The following is a 20,824-nucleotide window of genomic DNA, read 5'->3' as shown; positions in this document are numbered from 1 at the left end:
TGTGACAAATCCCAATGTATTGTCACTTCTTCCATAGGGGGAGCCCCTTCGCATGTGACCACGGAGGCAAGGCCGCTACCCGATAGTCCCCCCAGGGGTGGTACTCAGCGGGTGCATATCATGGGGAGGGAAACACTCTATGGAACCAGTGACAACCATTTTGGGAGACTGTGGTATGCACCCCTCAGTTTCTGTCCCCTCTTTCCTCTTACCCCACTCAGTCCTCTGTGGTCCCCCACACGCCTATGTATTTATGTAGGGTAGAAGACTCAGTCCACACAGGCCACAATGGGAAGTGTTAGGGAGAATTCTCAGAAATGTGTTAATTCTCTCCATCTTAGAGACCCCCAGCAACTTTGCTGGATTTTGAGGACTTGATTTTTTTAGCCTGGAAAGAATGTGACCATTTTTCCCACACTCTCATATGTTTTTTAATGTGATTTCTGAACTTTGTGTTTCTTTTGGTTATGGAGCCTGACAAACTCCATAGGCATCATCTTTTACATTGTGTCACACAGCACCTTTAGTGCAGTGACACAGGGAAGTCTTCCAGATTTCCAAAAGGTTTAAATATCTTCTCTGGGATAAACTACTGTTTCCCAGAGCAGTAAAGTGAAATTGACTACTTACATTTGGAACTTTCTAGACCCAGCACACACTATCTTACAATAGGGTGCTGAAGGGGTTACCTAGTATCCCCTTGGTCTACCCTCTGAGGTAACATTTTCATGTTACCCTTTCCTCACTGAATGAATGGTAGCAGTGGTTTACTTTTAACTACTGTGGTGTGCATTTACCTCGGGTTGCGTTCGCAGCTGCAGTAAAGCACTCAAGGGGGCCATTTTTGTCAAAATGGCAACTGTCTTCTTTTTTTCCCCATTTCTTTGTGGAAATGTCCTTCTTGAGATTTACTCTGCGCACCAAACCAGGTTTGGTCCCTTTGTTCGCTTTGCCTTTGGCGGGATTCACAAGTGAAGCCCGTCTCTGGTTCCAGGGTGTCTGGCGGGGCAAGGAAGTGAGGCATGTGACCGAAACTCCCTCTGCTTAGTCTTTTTTTTATTTTTTATTATTAATAGTTGTTTTAGCTGAAAATCAACTTTACAACATGTAAACAAAAACAAAAACAGCAAGAGTTCATTGCATACCTTAATGCAGTCTTATAAAAAATTATCTTTACAACCCAGGAGATAGAAAAGGAAAATGTACATAAACTTTACAAGTGCAATTAAAATATTATCAAATGACTAGTATAAAAATAAAAATATACTCGCATACACAATTAATGACAGAAGAAGACAATTCCCGCATCTTGAGTTTCATCATGCGATGAACAGAGCATCCAGAAATCTTTTTTTCGCTATATATACAGGCATTCGATCTGTTGAGAAAAATGTATTCCATTTCTCTTCATGATCTAGCGTTTCATATTGTTGATAGTGTTCCATACAAAAATAGTTCTCTCTCTCTCTCTCTCTCCTCACCCCTGGGCACTGCATAAACATGTGACGTAAAGTTTCTTCCATTTTAGTATTTTCATAAAATCTGCAGAAGTTTAAGGCTGTGAAAATTTGCTTTCGCCTAGCCATTAATGACCGTGTGGGCCATAAATTTAATCTAAATCGTAAAATGGCTTTTAGTAGAAAATTGATTATCTCTAAAGTCTCTATATGTACCACATAATTTTCTATTTACAATCCAATCATGCATATATAACTTTTTTTTAGCTCCATCTGAATTTTCCAAAAGTAACTGTAGCGATACATCTGCTTCCGCCATTACATCATACACATTTTTTCGCCACTTGAACGGGAAACTATGAGCTGACTTCAGAATAGATGCTGCTAAAGATGAAAGCAGGGTGTTGGAATTACCCGCAAGAACACATTTTCTAAGCAAGGCACACTGCCGCCACTGAAGTCTAACGTGCAATGAGGGTAAAACAATTTCATGTCGTAAGAAAACAACAGGAGTACATTGCGGAAAATTGAGAATTTTCCTCCAAAATGTTCCTTCCAACTTTTGGAGGTAGATTTGATTCACCTTAGACCAAGTCTCTAAACCATATAATAGTATTGACACAGTCTTTTGATTGTAATATGCAATGACCGTTTTTATGGAGAATTTACCATTTGTATGTAATATGAGTTTTGACTGCGAAATTGCTGTCATTAAAAGATGTTCCATTGTTTCTGAATGTACTCTTAGTTTGGTGATCATCAATTCTCATTCCCAGGTATGTGTACCTGGTCACTACTTCTATTTCTGCACCCTGTAAGACCCACTTGTATTTATTGGAGGTCTTCTTACACGTATTACAAATCATGATTTTGGTTTTAGCAACATTCACTGTGAGCTGATTAACATTGACATACGTGGTTAGAGCATGTAATACATTTTGAAGACCAGAGGGCATTTTTGACAGAAGAATTACATCATCGGCATACAATACTGCTGGCAGTTTTTTCAGGCTCAAACTTGGAGCATCTGTGATAACATCAGGCAAGTCATAGATGACAAAATTAAATAGGGTCTCCTAAGAGACCCAAATGCACTCTGTGTTGATTGGCCGGCTGACTGTCCGGCAAGGACAGCCACCCTGCTGAGTGACTGCCAGCTAGGCTGGAATGAATGGGAGAAACCTGAGGCTTTTGGCTTGGAAGGCAGAGTCGACCACTGGACGAAGGAACCGAAGAAGAACTTGAAGAGGACACCTGCTGCAACTCCTGGACCATTGGTTTGCCCGGTGAAGCCCTGCTGCTGTGCTGAAACTCCAAATTTGTATCGACAGAGAGCCCCTGCAAGGACGACTTCTCCCCTTGTGTTGGTGGGACCAATCAACTCCAAGGTAAGCCACCTGGACATCTTCTCAGAGCTGGTTGAATTTTCACACAGTTTCTGCTGGAAACCGAATAGCCAGGGAGAGGAACACCAGATTGTGTGCGTTGCTTTTAAGTTGGCCAAGAGCTCCAGGAAGATCCTCCGGACTCCCAGGAAGCAGGACTGACTGAGCCTGAGCTCCCTCAACAGAGTGCGGGACGCCAGAAGCAAGGAAGGTCCACCTCGACAGCCAGGAACCGCAGTGTTGTTATATACAGTAGTCGTGAGGAGCTGAAACACCAAAGTGCCACTTGTTTGAAGATTGCCAGTTGCGAGCGGTGACTGTCCCATTTCAGTGCAGGAGTCCCCGACATCCTCCCTCGTATCCCCACGACTGAGGTCCAGGAACAGCGAGATCTTCAGAGCTGCACAGGAACAGGAGTCATCTGCTTTTTATTCATTCTAAAGGTACTGTAAAGTCTGAGAGAACTTACCTCTTATTGTAGAGTTGCTTGCATCTTTTACTATTTATAAGTCTAAACAGCTTGTGGCCCTACATTGATTCTGCTTTTCTTCAAAGACTTCTAAAACATTGTGCAAAGACCTTTCTACTTACCTGCCAGAGGTGCTTCAGCTCATATAGACTTTTGGCCATTGACTTTGGCTTAACCTGTTACACTGAATGACTGCTTAGGGGATCCAAAAGTATTTGCCTGCGTAAGAATATTTCTGCTCTTGTTTTTGTTCCAATAACCTTTTCCTTTAACCACTTCCTAAGACTGTTTTAAATGCTACAGTAAGATATTAATGGCCCCAGCACCTAGCTATCGAAGTCACCTGAGGGTGTAGGTTGTGACTGTGGGCCATCCCAAAAGGCTATTTACTGATTTAGAAACTAGGAGTGTGTAGTTTTGAAGTGTATTTGTGTGTTGCTTTTATATTGCTCCCTTCTGAAGAATGCTTATTCTAACTAACTGATAAATAAATTAATAATTATTTGTTCAAAAAACATTGTGTTTATTTGAATACTTGTCACTGTGAATCTCTGTGTAACTCCCCTACAGCTCACATTGACCCATCTTGAGATAAGCACGGGTGCTCAATCACGCTACCAACATGTGTAGTACAGCTGTTTTTTTTGATTGATTGATTGATATTTTATTTCTATCGCGCTCGTACAAAAGTGTTTCAGAGCGCGACAAGGAAAGGGAGGGGAACAGGGGAGAACAAAACAGCGATCTTACTAGGCCCAGTGACATTGAGAACGCGCAAGTGCATGGGAGAGGGGGGAGGGGAAAAGTGCATGGAAGGGGGAGAGGTGGAAAGCGCGAAGCAGAGGAGAAACAGATAAATAACAATAAATAAATAATAAAGGCAAATGTCAGGGATAAAGGCAGGCAAAGACACAGAAAGACATCTCATAGGGGTGTTGTGGGGACTATAGTGGCTGCATCAGCTGCACAGATACTGTTTGGGAAGCTGAAACCGTATAAAAGGCTGCTTTGCCCTATGTGCAGGAAAAACAGCACTAAAAACTACATTGCCCAGCAGCCGGCGCCGAGTGCCTACAATTCATGCTTTGGGCCGGCCCAGGCCAATCAGGAGCCAGGCCGGGCGTGGCACCCCAACGCGCATGCACAGAGCCCCAGAGCTCCAGCAAAACTACACACAAGCGGTCCAGCTGAGCAGCAGCCCGGCCCCTCGCCTTTACAAGATAAGTAACTGTCCATGCCTGAATCAAAGGGGTTCGAGGGGAAAGTGCAGGGGGTCATCGTTTGCCCATCCATAACCCCTGCAACTCTGAATTAAGATAAGTGGCCATAACTTCGGCGCCGTAGTACGCGGGCAGCATATGTTGGGGGAATTAACCCGTACAGGGGTCCGCATTGTTGTTGTGGTGTTTTTGCTTCCTGGATACCGAGAAGGGCCCACGAGGCGAAAAAACCCGTGACACCTTACCAAGTTTTAAACGCACACGCGTTTACGAGGGTCTGAGGAAAGACCGCTCATGAGAACCCAGTGAAAGTTACAGTTACGCCCGCAGGGGTCTGCAGGAAGACCGCTTGCTACTTGTTGTACACCCTGGTGTACACCACTTGTTCTTGGCACATTTATCTTGCGCAATCCGCGCTTTGAGAGGGCAACACTGTATGTGTGCGAGTTTGGCATGGTGTGAATGCTGGCAACTCAGAGGACATATTGTAATGGTTGTCATTTCTTTTAGCTTGGACCAGTGGTGAGAAAACCTCACAGACGTGCCAAAGGACTTGACCGCCCTTCAAGGACAGGACGCTAAAGACCAGAGCTAAGTTTGCATGCAAATTGAAATGTCTTAATACCGTGTACTGGTCTGTTGACATAGGGCTAGATAGCTGAAGGGTGAGCTTATGTGCAATTTGGTGCTTATCTAAAGAACAGCTAGTAAGGGTTGAGGACACCTGAACAAAAGTGTGCAACAGTCAACCTTACCCTATATTCCCCTGTCCTGTCCATAACCTCTACCTTACCCTCAAACCGGTTTACCTAACTCCCCCCTACCCATCCAACCATCGAGACCCTAACCCTCCTTCCCTGCTCTGGTCTAGGAAACCCGTGTAAGCTTTGACTTGCGGGGTGGTTGGTATAACGTCGCTCCTGCACCTTGGATCTGGGTATCGTGACAACAGACTTATACCAAAGGTTGGGTTCCTTTTGTCAGGAGGTAAGGGTTGTTGTAGTACACCCAAAGGGTACTGTATACAATCTTGCCTAACAGGAAGAGTGAGGGCTACCCAGATGGAGTTCATACAACCACTAACACAAGAAGAACAGGAATGGAGGCAAAAGCCTACTGCAGCAGAACCAACATATGCGGTACAGTCAACTAGAGCAAGAGCCAAAGATAAAAAGGGAAGGACTGTATACTTTGTCAGACCCTCCCTGGAGGAAGCGAAAGCTGGCTGAAGGCTTGCCGCAGAGAACAGGAAAGGCTGACGAAGACTCGCCGAAAACACACAGTGTTTCCCGTTATCCAGGCTGGAGAATCGGAGGCCTGGGAGGGACCGGGAGTCGGACCATGCAGTCAGACCGTGAAGCACACGCCGAGCAGGCCCAGACCTGGGAAGGCTGCAAGGACACGCAGAGACCACTGGAAGGCGTGCGGAAGCAGGTAGCAGGAAGCAGCAGTTCTGCGAAGCCACCCGATCAAGCCAGTAGCGCCACAAAAACGTACCTGGGTTACCATACCGGGTGGTAGCGAAAAAGGAGAATGAAGGAGGAAGTTGGGGAAAGCTGAAGAAACCCCATCTCCCTCGTACCAGCACTCAGAAAGAGCCAGGAAAGAGACATATGAGAAACAGTGCCTGGCAGGTTAGTGAACCAGGCCTGGATACGACTTGCTTTTATCCTGAGACCAATATGAAGTCGGTGAGGCCCTGCAAGAGCAGCACACTAGGTTCTGGGACCCATATGAAGTCGGTGAAGCCCTGAAAGAGCAGCACACTGGGTTCTGGGACCCATCCAAAGTCGGGGAAGCCCTGCAAGAGCAGCACACCAGGGTGTGGGACCCATCCAAAGTCAGAGAAGCCCCACAAGAACCGCACACAGTGGTCAAGGACTGATATCAGTCCGAAGAAGCACGCAACCAAGGGCATGGGGCCCGCAGTAAGTCGGGGAGGTCCAGAGACAACAGAAGGGTCTGGGACCCACACAAGAAAGATATAGAAATATGTGAATGGACAATAAGGGGTCGAGGACCGATTGCAAAAAGAAAGGACATTTTCTGGAACACTAAGTCTGGCAGGATAGTGAACCAGCAATAATGTTACCTTTGTGAACCGGAGAAAGAACAGAGGAAGAGACTGTCGCCCCTAACCCCCGCCACCCCCACGGATACTTGGGAACTGTGTTTTTGTGAAACAAGACAGACTGTGAAAGAAAAGAGGAGGGAAGACAATGCCCCATCCACCCTGTTGTTCTTGGATACATTTGGCGGAGCATCCAACTTCTAGGACTTAAGGTAAATAGGATAACAACTCATTGTGTTTCCTCATCAATAACTGAACATTGAATTGGCATACAGGAAGGAACAAGTTACTTACCTGTAACTGTTGTTCTCCAGCATGGGTCTGGCATGGATTCACATGCTCATGAATATTCCCCGTCGTCAGGCTGGGAATCCTCGGTAAAGAAAAAACCAGTATCAGTTTCGTTTCTGATCTGTCTTTCGTAGTAATAACCAATCACTGGTCTCTGCGTCATACTGACCACAGCCAATGACTGCCCTCTACCTAAGCACCGCCTCTGGCAGCCATCTTCAGATTTGGAAGCACGTGAAGTGGCAGTATGACCAAGTGAAGAGCCGCAGAGGGGTAGGCGGGAGGGTTCGCATGTGAATCCATGCCAGACCCATGCTGGAGAACAACAGTTACAGGTAAGTAACTTGTTCCTTCTCCAGCATGGGGTCTGGCATGGATTCACATGCTCATGAATAAAGAATACATGGCAGTACACACATGCACAACCACGGGAGGTGGCAAAGGCTCAACATTAAGCATTGCATCAAACTCAACATTAAGCATCTTACCTCCCCACCAGGCTCACCTCAGGCGAACAGGTTGCGCAGCACTGCTTGGCCGACCCTGGACTCCTCCCTGGAATCCCGATCGACGCAGTAGAACTTCGTGAAGGTGTGCGTCGACCTCCACGTAGCAGCCCTGCATATGTCCAGCAGGGGCACACCAGAAAGGAACGCCGTGGTAGCTGCGATCGCTCTGGTGGAATGGGCTCTCGGACGGCCAGGCAGCGGTCGGTTTGCCAACCGATGACAGTACATGATACAGCCGGAGAGCCATCTGGAAATGGAAGCCTTCGAGAGAGCCTTCCCCTGATTGACAGGTCCAAAGTTCACAAACAGTTGTGACGTCTTCCGAAAACACTTCGTGCGGTCCACGTAGAACTTCAGTGATCTAGCCACATCCAGTGAGTGCAAAGTTCTCTCAGCCGGTGACGAAGGCGACGGGAAGAATACAGGCAACACCAAGGGTTCGTTGAGGTGGAAGTCCGACGGTACCTTGGGCATGAAGGAGGGGTGCGTCCTGAGCACTACCCTCGTGTCGTGAAAAGTCAAGTACGGGGCCTTGCAGGAAAGGGCCTGGATCTCTCCCACCCGTTGTGCGGAGGTGATGGCCACAAGAAACGCTGTTTTCCACGACAGAAACTTCAACGGGGCCGAGTGCAGAGGCTCGAACGGAGGTCCCATGAGCTTGGTCAGCACCACGTTGAGCTCCCACGCCGGGGCCGGAGCCTTCACCGGCGGGAACGATCTGAACAGTCCCTTCATGAACTCTTTCACCAGACGATGAGACCACAAGGACGTCCGCCCCGTGGTTCTGGTGTATCGGGAGATCGCAGCAAGATGAATCTTGATGGACGCGTGTGCCAGTCCAGCTTTGGCCAGCGTCAGCAGGTACGGCAGTACTTGGGGAGCCGTAATCCGTAGAGGGTTAATCTTCTGTGCGTGGCACCAGACAGAGAACCTCTTCCATTTGTGTCTGTAGCATTTAAGAGTCGAGGACGCCCTGGCCTTTGCAAGAACCTCTCTGCAGTCGGCCGGTATGTCGTATCCTCCAAACTCTAGCGCTGCAGGAGCCAGGACTGCAAGTTCAGCGATTTCGGGTCGTGGTGGAGGATGGCGCCTCCTTCCCTGGAGAGCAGATCCGCGTCCACCGGCAGCTTGATTGGCGGGGACGCTGACAAGTCCAGAAGGTCCGGGAACCATATCTGCCTCGGCCTCGCAGGTGCGACGCCCATGCTCCTCGCCTGGGGAAACCTGCTGGCGAACCTCCGGCACTTGGAGTTCGTCGCCGTCGCGAACAGGTCGATCTGGGGTGTGCCCCACCGTCGGAAGAGGCGATCCACTAGATCCTGCCATAGTTCCCACTCGTGGCACGAGCGCAGCTCCCTGTTGAGTGAGTCGGCGATGGTGTTTTTTATCCCTGCCAGATGAAACGGCACCAGAAACATCCCTTGGGCGACTGCCCAATGCCACAGGTCCTGCGCCTCCTTGGACAGTGCTGGGGACCTGGTTCCGCCCTGTTTCCTGATGTAAAACATGGTGGTGGTGTTGTCGGTGAAGATCCTCACCACCTTGCCCTTGAGGGACGGAAGGAAGGACCTGAGGGCCCAAAACACTGCACGGAGCTCCAGGACGTTGATATGTAAGGATTTCTCCGTCGGGAGCCAAAGGCCTCTTGCGTGCAGATTTCCGGTGTGCGCTCCCCACCCTTCCAGGGAGGCATCCGTGGTCACTGTCTCCTGGTGGGCTGGGGTCTGGAAGTCCATGCCCGCCGTCAGATGCGCGCGGGTGCCCCACCACCGGATCGCTCGTCGGAAACTCTCGTCGAGTGTGATCCTTTCCTCGAAGCTGCCCGTCGTTTGGATCCAGCGCGCGTCCAGGAACTCCTGCAACGGGCGCATCCGGAGCCTGCACATGGGAATGAGGTAGATGCAGGAAGACATAATTCCGAGGAGGGACTTGATGGACCTCACCTTGGCCGCGTCGGCCACCAACATCCGCTGCACCTTGCCCAGGATGGTCCTGGTCCTCTCCTCTGACGGGGAGGCCAGAAGGGACACTGTGTTGAGACTCGCTCCCAGAAACAGAGCGTCTTGCGCGGGAACCAGGTGGGATTTGGCGTAGTTCACGGAGAATCCCAGGTCCGTGAGAAGTTGGACGGTCCTTGCCGTGTGAACCACGGCGAGCTCCCTTGTCTTGGCTCGGATGAGCCAGTCGTCCAGGTAGGGGTAGACGTGGATCCCTTCGCGGCGCAGCTGCGCCGCCACCGGTGCGAGGCACTTGGTGAACACCCTGGGTGCCGACCGTAGTCCGAAGGGGAGGGCTTTGAACTGGTAATGACGCCCTTGGACCACAAACCTGAGGAATTTTCGGTGCCCCTTCAGGATGGGAATATGGAAGTAGGCATCCTCCAAATCCAACGACGACAGGAAGTCTCCTTCCTCCAGCTGACCCAGGACGTGCTGGAGGGTGACCATCCGGAACTTTTGCGCCTTGATGAACTTGTTCAGACGTCGCAGGTCCAGGATGGGGCGCCCTCCCCCCGTCTTCTTCTTCATGAGGAAGTATCTCGAGTAAACTCCGGAGCCCCGAAGCCTCTTTGGGACGAGTTCGATGGCGCCCTTCCTGAGCATCGCCTTTACCTCCAGGAGAAGTTGAGGGACGTGAAGGTCTTTCCTGGCCACGGGGGGGACGCGCGGACACTTTCTTTGAAACTCGAGCGCGTGGCCCCGGGCCAAGGCGTCTAGCACCCAACGGTCGGTGGAGATGGACTCCCACACGCTGACTAAGCTCGCCAGCCGGCCTCCCACCGGGGTGCTTCGGTGGGGGCCCGACCCCACGGCCAGTTCAATCCTGCTTCGACGAGGCTTTGCCGCCTTGTCCTTGGCGACGACGGCGGGGTCCGCCAGACTTGCCTCGTCCTCTGTAGGCCTCCTGAGACGACGAGCGGGCCGCTTGACGGTAGGAGGAGAAACCGCCGCCGGAACCTTTGGAGGCGCCCTTGCCTCCGCTGCTCCGAAAGGGCGTCCGTCGTTGTTGCAGAACTCCAAGGGCCCGGGCCGTCTAGGTGTCCGCTTTAATGGCCTGAAGGGAATCGTCCACTGTTTTCCCAAACAGGTTGTTCCCATCGAAGGGCATGTCGAGGACTCTGGTCTGAACGTCTTGACGGAAGTCCGTAGCCTTGAGCCATCCACGCCGCCTAAGGCAAACGCCATTGCCCAACTGGCGGAACCCAGTGTCGGCGATGTCTGTCGCAACGGTAATGGCGTGGTCCGAAGCCACCTCACCTTCCTGCAGGATCTCCAGTGCCTCTGCCCTCTTGTCGTCCGGCAAGAAGTCCAGCAGGGGAGCCAGTTTGTACCAGAGCTCCCTGTCGTATCGGGCCACGATAGCCAAGGCGTTGGCAGCTTTAATCGTCGTCGCTGCAGACAAGATGACTCTGCGTCCCATAGCGTCCAATTTCTTTCCCTCGCCGTCCGGTGGGGAAGTCGATGTGGAGGCCGCACCCCCCCCGCGCTTTTTTCCTGGCCGCCGCGGAGACGACGGAGTCCGGGGTAGGCTGCGCCCGGAGGCACAGGGGGGCCGTGTCCGGGACCCGGTACTTTTTCTCGTACCGGTCTCTTCTAGCTGGCGTCGTGGAAGGGTTCTTGAGGAGGGTGAGGCCCTCATCCCAAATGTCGTCCAATAGAGGCACTGCGAGGACCGTCTTCCTCTTGGCCTCGCGCCGCTGATAAAGGAAACCTTCCTTCTTCTTCTCCTCAGGGCAGAGTTGGAAAAGCTCGGATGCCCTGGCGATCATGGAGTGGAACGATCCAATCTCGTCGGGCGGAGAAGCCCTGGTGGGAGGCGACGACGGTACATCCTCGTCGTATACCTCGTCGTCCGTACCCGTCGCTGCCGTGTCAGTCCCCGTATCATCCCCTCGGGTGGACGGGGAGGAGGGCTGGAAGGGGCGCGACGGCTGAAAAGGAGGAGGAGGGTGGATCCTTCTTTTCTTGGTAGGGGGAACCCCAGAAGGTCCCGGTTCTGGGTCCCCCGACAGGAGAGGTTCCGTCGGCAACGGTAGTCTCGTCCTTATCTCTGAGCATAAGGACTGTATAGCCAACAAAATGGCCGCCGAGCTGTCTCGCGGCGCTGGCAGAGGTGAATCCGACGGGCGATTAGGGGCCCCGTCGGTACCCTCGACGATGTCGTCGTCACCTGGACGGGATCCATCCCGACGGGCCGGTCTTCTTCCACGCCGAGGCCGTGGCTTAAGACTTCGACCAGCTCCTCCTCCAAGGTTGAGGCCGAATCTACGACGACGCCCTGCCCCCCCTTTTTCTTCCCCACGGGGGATTTCACGGGGGTCCTATCGATGGGCACAAAAGAGGACTCCCTCCGAGGTGGCAGGGAGACTCTGAGCCCCTGGCGTAGCCTCCACAGGCTGAGCCAGGGCCGCCGCGACAGACTCGATAGAGGGCTTGGCCGGATGGATTAAGGCCTTCACCACCTTAGGTGCGCTCACCGCCTTATCCTTGAGGGGGGGGGGGACAGTGCCTCGCTCCCCCTCCGCCTTCGAGCTCGACCGGGGCCTCTCTAGGAGCCTCGCTGGGTGCTCGGCCTTCCTCTTACCCGACCCAGAGCATTGGCTCGTGGTTGATGGTGCCGGGGAGGGTGCGCCCAGCCTGGCGCCCGTAGAGCCCGACCGTTCGGCGCTCCCGGTGCCAGCGGACTCGCGGTGCTTGGCCTTATGTTGGACCCCCGTCGCCGGGGCGTCCTCAAAGGTCTTAGAAGACCGCTCGGATTTCTTCCTCTTCTTCTCGCCGGACGGGCTCTTCCCTTCCAGCCAGTTGGCGAGACGTTGATGGCGGTCCTTCATGGTCCGCTCCGACATGTTGCCGCAAAACGCACAGTCCTTCTCCACGTGCGTCTTGTCCTCATGTAGGCAGTAAAGACAAAAAGAGTGTTCGTCCTCCTTGAAGACGTTCTGCAGCTGGCATCCAGGGCAGACCCTGAACAGCTTTCCGGGCGTCGAGCTTCCCTTCTCCTGGGCCATGACCGGGCCTGAGAAACTTCTGGAGTCCTCCAAAAGCGTAGCTCGACGAAATCTTCACCCTTGAGGGGCGCAGACGAATCCGATACGGGTCCCCGTTGATCGGATGGAGAGTCGGTGGAGCTTGAGGCTCTTTTGACCGAAAAAATGAAGTTTTTGAGAAAAAACGTGAAAAAAAAATAGCACTAACGCTCGAGAGCAATAGCACGAGGATCCCAACACATGAACGTGCGGTAAAAATCTGAAGATGGCTGCCAGAGGCGGTGCTTAGGTAGAGGGCAGTCATTGGCTGTGGTCAGTATGACGCAGAGACCAGTGATTGGTTATTACTACGAAAGACAGATCAGAAACGAAACTGATACTGGTTTTTTCTTTACCGAGGATTCCCAGCCTGACGACGGGGAATATTCATGAGCATGTGAATCCATGCCAGATCCCATGCTGGAGAAGAGAGAAGCCTCCTTCTGGATCAAGAAGACATACAGTTATTCCTTAGTAAATTTAGGGTGTAAGGGATGGAAATCGGTTTGGATACAGGACGGTGGACATTTTTACATTATTAGTACATCCTGACAGATTTTATATATAAATAAAAGTCTTTGACAACAGGCATACCACCACTGTGTCAGACTCTTACTTCTGCACCCTTAGAGTACATAAGAGCGTACGTTTAATGATGTACTTTGATAAGAGCTCTCCAAGGCCTAAATACATCATTGTATTTTTATACATTCTGCCTAACCTGTGCTACTAGGAATGTTCTGTGTGTGCTTAAATGAGCCCTTCACCACTCCCACTAAGTCTAAACCTTACTTTTCAGCCACACTACCCTGATAGAGTTTGGCCAGACATTAGTGTCTTTCCCTGTTCACCAGAATAGGGTGACCTATCGGAATCTATCCACAGGGCTGATTCCGACAATCCATTTTAACAGTGTACATATCAATTTGCAATGCCATCCAATTGGCTTTTCCCGTACTCCTCATTCTAGACTTGTCACTAAGGTACTTTGCAATGCTTCCTCTTCTGAAGACCTGCCACAGTCCCAAGCATCTTAATTTCTCTGCAGTCTTATTTGGGTTGAAATGTATCCGACCAATAACTGTCAAACATTTTTCCAGAACGCTGCCAGGTCTCATTTACATGCCCATGATTCACAGTTTGGATTGGCCATTGCTCATTTATTGCTTTGAATCATATATGAAAACATGACAAACATTATGATTTTAGAATAACAGGTGAACCTAAGTGACTTGTGTGGCCCTTTTTCATTAGGCAGGACGTTCTGTTAGGAATTTAAGTCAAACAGTCTAATGAAGGCCCATAACGAAATATATCTCACCTCGAGAAGAAAGCTAAGAGCTTGGTGTGGACAAGAATAAAGGCATGCATAACTTCTTCACCTCCACGTTCAGAACTGCTATTGATCTGCTGGACAACCTGGCGTTCCAGAATTTCAATACACTCCTCGCACAACTGAGGATGAATCAGTCGTTCTACTGCCTGCAATAAGAATGCAGAGAAAAAAAAGCACACAATCGTTAAGAAGGCTTTCATGTCTGCCAAACATCAATACATAGGGGATTGGCGGAACAAGGATATTCTTAATCTAATACACACATTTGTTTACATCACACCTTCTCCTCTAGTGTTACTCATTATGTGACTGTTAGGGGAGTTTTCCTAAAGTCCTACTAGTAATAAGACTGAAGTAAGCTATCCAAGTGGTTTGTAGATCTCCAACTCTTAGCATCGGTCTGTACTAACTCAGGACCTTGGTAGAGTGGCAGAGCAGTCAGGCTTATCTTAAGAGGAAGATGTGAGCTGTAGGTAAGTGCAATGAACCTAGTTAGACATGCACACCAGAGAAACTCTTACACTTATAATTTATATTAAATGACATATTTATTATATATACACACCAGAATCACTTTAAATACTTTAGACGTTTATAATAGAACACTTCGGAATACTTGAGCATACACTTCAAATGGCACTTTCACTTTTGTGTCTGTTTGTATTATCAGTTATTACGCACACCTGCACATTTTAACAGTTCATACAGTAATGCATTTACCCTGCAAACACATATAGTAAAGTCCCTTAAAGGAAGGAAAATGGTTAGTTAGTGTAACATTAGCCTGGTTCAAGGTTCTAGAGAGGGTTTCTTCTCCCAGTAAATCTTTTAAGTCCCAAAATGCAACCCTAGCTAAAGGCAGTTCGGAGAGGGCTCAAAGTCTTGACAAACAGCAGAGTACGAAGAGTTCCTGTGGATTTCTTCCAGTTTCTAATGTTATAGATGCAGCAAGTTAACAACTAACAAGGGAGACCTTTTAAAGGGCTCGATGAAGGGACAAAAGCAGCAACTTGAGTCGGAGGTAAGAGGGGGTGACCCTGGACACCTCTATATGCACTCCAACGCTATGGAGCAACTTCTCGGAATCAGGCAAGCAATACGTTTTTCCCCACAGTACTTTAGGTTAGAAGAAAATGTTTGTGGATGCTCCGCGATGTTGCAGCTCTGGGCCAGACCTCTGGATTCCTTGGTTTGATGACCGAAGACAGGACAATGGACGGAATCTCTCAGCAGCAGTCTCGAGGGAGAACCTAGGGCATGACTTTTAGCAACTTCTTGGTTCACTCTGAGGTTTTGGTCCCTTTTCTGCTGCACCAACAAAGGACACGGATTGCTGGGTCAATCTTCTTCACTTCCTGAAGTCCCACGCTCTGATAAGAGGGTCTGGGCGAATTGGATTGGATCTCTGGAGTGTCCTTATGGGCACTGCAAAGATGTGGACGGTTTTGGCCTTTCCACGACGATGCACTAGAAATGGGCAGCAGGTCTCCTGGTATTGGGGTTCTGCAGCTCTGGAAACTCCTAGGACCTTGGTTCAATTCAGAGTGCTTTTTGGGACTGGTTGTTCCCACCAGCCAAAGGGAAAGAGGAGTCCTCTTCAGAGCTCCTCTGTTGCACAGAAAACGGGGTGAGGACAGCAGCAGTCACTTGACAGTGTTGCAAAGGGTCTGCAGGCATCTCTGGCCATCTTCTTTGGTTACTTCAGCTTCCAGTGGTCGACTTGCTTTTCATTCCAGAAGCCTCGTCTTTTACACAGTTCCAGCACACACTCGTCGGCAATCTCTCAGCATTTTACAGAAAAGGGCGTTTGGCTGTCCAATCAGGACAGCCTGACCCCCTGTGGGAGCTGGTTCTATTCGGGCACTCTGGTAGACAACGGACAGGGGGGGTGGAAGACTCCGCCTCCACTTCCTGCCTGGCCAGACACCCTGGAGCCTAGGTGGGGACACCTAAGGTTTCCCAAAACACACACACACACACACTGATCTCCCCCCTCCCAGAACGGTAGATGAAGGGCAAACAAAGAACAACCACGCTAGTAATGGTGAAAAAAGAAGTACTTGGGTGCCCCTATTGTGAACTACCGAGGCTATGGACACAGCCTGTGATATAAAAACTACACAATTGTTGGTAGAACATGTCCACTGCCACGAACCATAACGGAGATTGTCTATGTGACTAAAAAGTCACAGGAGCAGACAGAAGGGGGATACTAGGTATCCCTTTGGAACTCCACTGAAAGTGGTGTGTGCCAATCTTTCAGACTATTGAGTTTTGGGAGAGATACTTGAGGATGCAGAAAAGGGAATCTTAAGGAGGACCCTACGGGTCCCCAGCAACACTGCCCATAAGGAGCTGTGTGCTGCAGTAGTGAAATACAGATGCCTTTAAGAGCTATGGAGCAGAGGGACTCCATAGTACAGGTAGAATACTAAGAATAGAGGTCCAAAAGGCAGAGCCCACAAGATCGAATGAGTAGAAAAAAGCTCCACTCCTTCAGGATTGAACAAAAAGGTCCAGAAGTCCAGCAGAAAGTGCAGGGGGTCTCACTAGGAGAGGGGATGAAGCATAACAATGATACATCTCCTTAACAGTGACCCTACACATGTTTTGGGCTTCAAATCCCATGATCCTTTTAAAGCATAGAGATGGGCGAAGGGTCATTTGCAGTCCCAAACCTTTATCAGCAGACTTGGCTTTTCACTCAGTTAAACTCGTCCCTGCTTTATGGTCCCCGTTGGATTGCTCGCACCAGAAACCATATTGGCATACTGGATTTAATTTGGGAGATGCTAGTCCAGTCCTGTTTTTCTTTGCATTCTGGAACGTAGTCCCATTTTATAAATCTGGGACTTAATCAAGGACTACAAGAATGCAGAGGAAATAAATAAGGACTAGACCAGCATCTCCCAAACAGAATGGGCCATGTGGGCACACATTATTTGTGGTGCATTTTACTCTCTACCAGCGCCTGTCAAAAATAAAAAATATATATTGTATTACTCTGTGTCTAAGGTTAAAAGCACCAAAGGTTTCCAGACTGGAATTAAAGATTGCCCATTATCTCTGCATACACCTGTGGTACATATAAGCCGTAACTTTAGGATGAAATGCATGGTTGTGGTATCAAATTATCAGGCAGAATGTGCCCACCAGGGATTGCAATATTGTTCCGATAGTGTTCACATTCTCAGGGAAACCCACTAGTGCATTGTCAAAAGAAAGAAAAATGTTACTCACTGAAGTGATAACGGGACACTTCGTCTAGCACCTTTTCCCCCATACTCATAGGACGTTCCATTGAATGGTGCATGGGACTGGAGCTTGCTGCAAAGCAGCATAGAATAAGAACTTTCTAGCAAGCACCAGTGTTGCTGTGCCTGGACAAGTTTGCACGTGGCGCCTCCTCCAAGTCCCGCACTCCAACATCAGTGCCTTTTTCATGTCAGACTTCAATACAAAGAAGGCTATGGATTAAGAGTACCGTTGTCACTACAGTTAGTACATTTCCTACTCTTACCTCTTGTCCCTGATCTGCCATGCTCTTGGGGGCTTCTTAATTATCCCATAAGTAGATAAGGGTGCCTGAAACATTTTAGAAAAAAGATTCCTAAAAACAGCAAGTCCAAAGGCAGCATTTTTCTTGGTAAGAAAATATATAATGTTCCTCAACCTCATCAGTCCTGCAGTTATGAGATTCTATGCACAGAGTTAATAGCCACCAAAGCCACCAAGAAAACCATTTTCATAGTCACCCACTGCAGTCCTTTCAAGGTTACAGGCTCGAAGGGTTTGTGCAAAAGCGCCGATTAGATTACAGTGAGGCCCCAGACACTTTGGGGCCTCCTCCTCTGTGGCTAAAGCCTTAGCAGACCAGTTAAATGTCTTTTCACTGTTGGTTTCCTAAGGCATTACTTTATTCCTTGTATTTAGGTAGGCACCCACTGCTGCAAAGTAAATTACGCAGGGCTCTAGAGAGACATCTGTTGCTACCAAATCTGTAACAAAGGAATACACATTGTTCACACCTTCTTGTATGGAGTTCTGATCTTTCCCTAGGCACCAGTAGCTGAACAGTGTCCATTTGCTTGTGTATTGCGATCTGGTGGACCCTCTCCAGGCTGCCCTTATGATTTCTCTTAAATAGTGTAGACAAAGCAGCAACTAAGGTGGAAGGAGCACTGGTGTACAGTGCGATTAACACTTAGGACCTCATTACAACTCAGGCGGTAAGGGTTTTACGGCGGCGTAAACAGCGCCGACCCTTACTGCCTGAGTACGAGGTCCCTTAGCGCCATGGCGGACTTAACACCTGCTTTTAGCAGGTGTTAAAATCCATGGCGCTAAGGGACCATGGAGTTAATTACGCCACTGTAATTTACGGTGGCGTAATTAACGCCTTCCCCACTCCCATTATGCCCTATGGGGCAAAATGGGAATGGGGAAGGGAAAATGGGAAAATGGGGATTTACCGCCCCGCCAAGGTTGGAATGGGGCGGTAAATCCGCCTACCACCATGGCGTAAACGTAGTTTACGCCATGGTGGTAAAGTCACGGCCCAGGCGGTAACTTACCGCCTGGGTCGTAATGAGGCCCTTAGACTTGATAAGAAAAAGACCCACACAGGTAGGTTATAAAAACAACAATCTTATTACAATACAGTGCATTATCACAGCTAAAAAGGCAGCCTTTGAACATACATCCAGAAAATAGATAATGTAATATCTGCCACCAGCCTGTTCAGCGGATGCCTGGAAAGTAGCAAAAAAGACTATTTGGAACAAAGAGGGGGACACAGTGTTCCCACAGCACTCCATGGAATGTGGCTTGTGCTGCAAACTGTAAAATACAAACGTCATAAAAAGGGTAATGGCCACTCCTATACTGGTGGGCCCTAGGGGTCCCTGGCAGCTCACCACAGAAGGCAAAACTAAGGGGAGAGGTCTCACCAATTTGAAACCTTAAAAGCCCTTGTCTCGCCTTGAAAGTCAATTTAAAAATCCCAATGTGTCCAGCAGTAGTGCTGGGAGTTTCAGGACAGAGAAGGTAAGGTTTGAAAAACAATTTCCTAGCTTCGTTTAGACAACCATGTGCGGCCATAGAAAAGGTTCTCGGGATTGGGTTGCCAAGGAATGATTGCGGGTTGGGGTATAGACCCCTTCCCTCTTGCAGTTAAAGAAGGTCCAGCCAACTCACCAGTGGCTAGAGGGATCTGCATTTGCGATTCTGGAGGTGTGAAAACAAGAATCTTTTCAGTCAGTTTGGTGCTACCAGGATCATGTGGCAAATGTATGTTTGTTCAATTTGTGCATTATTTTAGAAATGTGTGCAATTGAATAATCTAGAATTGGGGTACCCCAAGCCTTGAGTTCCCAGTCGTGTGCTGTGTGTGACCTCTGACTCAGGGCATCCGCCCTGATGTGGCCCTCCCAATATAATTGGATGTCTATTGGGGAAAATGTATATTCTAGGAACCAGGTCCAAATTTCCATGGTCAGAAGGCACAGGAGTGGGAACTTTGTATTGCCTTGTTTGTTCAGGTAAAACATCATAGTGGTGTTGTCCATGTAGATCACCGCTTGATGGGGACTCAGCTGGAAGGCTTTCAAAGCCATGAAAATTGCTTTCAGCTCCAAGTTGTTTTCGTGCTGAATTTGCTCTTCTGGAGTCCATAGGTTGTGTAGCTCCCAGTGGTCTAAAACAGCTCACTAACATGCAAGGGATGCATCAGTGGACAGTGTCCTGGGAGGAAGGAGGGGTTGGGGGGAGAGAAAGACATTCCATTATCAAGGTTCTTCTCTATCTACCAATGAAGATCCAGATGTAGGAATAAGTAAATTGAAATCAGTTGTGTTTGCGATTAGGCCACCTGGAACCACCGGGATGTCTGGTGAAGAGAAGTCATCCTCAGGATCAACCCGGCAAGCAGAACCACTAAACCCCATGGGGCCATAAGTCCCAGTAGGCATGAGCTTTTCAGAAACTCCTGGCAGGTGGAAAAACCCTCCCCTGCATTCAGCTCCAGGCTATTCTGATTTACTGTAATTTCTGAGTTGGTGTAAATATTGATTGTCACAGTTTATCATGAGGCCCAGCCCATAAGCCCGTTGGACGAGGATGACAGACTATCACCTGTAGCTCTGCAATCATCCAGTTGCCTGAATATGGGTAGGTGTAGATCCTCTGGTGAACACCCTCAGTGCCAGATTTATTCCAAAGGGAAGTGCTTTGGGCTAGTAGTGTGAACCTTGAAAAGAGAATCAGAGTAGCGGTTTACATATTGGTAAGTGCACATAGGGATCTTGTAGATCGAGGACACACAACCAAAACCCATCTATCAGAGCCAAGAAGATGTGTCCCTGCATGATCATCTTGAACTTTTCCCTCTGGAGGAATTTGTTGAAGCTGGGCAGATTGACCATGGTTCTCCAACCCCTATTGTCCTGCTTTGGAAGGGCAAACAAGTGTGTGAAATAACCCTACACCGGACTTTCCAACTGGATCTGTTCTATCATGTCCAGTTTCAGCAGTTTTTGCAGGTGTTCCATGCTATTCAATCAACATTGTTGGGGAAGCAGAGGAAGCGTGTAGGGACCCGCATGTTACTACCTACAGAGTACAGGGGTCCGATGTTATTTCTCTCCAAAATGAACGTTGTAGGGAGGGCCACTTGTCCACTTACTGGTGTGAATGCAGCTGGGCCATCGAAGAAACAAACCTCTGCTTATTACCTGAGATGCCGCTGAACTCAAGACTCCCTTTACAGTCATTGGTTTCTTTTCTGCCCAAGTACTTGCACTCTGCCCTCTGCCGTCATTTTGGGTGCATGCCTGGAATTCTCAAGTTGTATGCTGTGTGCTTAGTTGGAAAGAAAAGAAGAAAAATAAGATTTAGGTCCGGGCATGGAAATTGCACAGAAGCTCTCTGTGGTAATTGAGTGCATGTTTTATTTGGTCAGTTGGTCAGGTCAAACGGTGAGGCTGTCAAAAGACAAAGCCCTGACATTTTCCTGTATGTCAGGTAAACATTTTGAGGTTTTGAGCCACATGCCCCTTCTATG

General features: G+C 49.1%; 1 protein-coding gene across 1 annotated transcript in view; it reads right to left on the bottom strand.

Moving 5' to 3' along the window:
* HPS1 (HPS1 biogenesis of lysosomal organelles complex 3 subunit 1) overlaps positions 1-20,824 on the bottom strand; it is a 591,196-nt gene that overhangs the window by 289,323 nt on the left and 281,049 nt on the right. The window contains exon 7 of the mRNA XM_069611540.1: positions 13,750-13,910. Coding sequence (XP_069467641.1) covers positions 13,750-13,910 — 161 coding nt within the window. The remainder of the gene's footprint in view (positions 1-13,749; positions 13,911-20,824) is intronic.

The sequence above is a fragment of the Ambystoma mexicanum genome, chromosome 8, assembly GCF_040938575.1.
Source record: "Ambystoma mexicanum isolate Mex_15411 chromosome 8, UKY_AmexF1_1, whole genome shotgun sequence".
Classification (NCBI taxonomy): domain Eukaryota; kingdom Metazoa; phylum Chordata; class Amphibia; order Caudata; family Ambystomatidae; genus Ambystoma; species Ambystoma mexicanum.
This window is presented reverse-complemented; position numbering and strand designations above follow the sequence as displayed.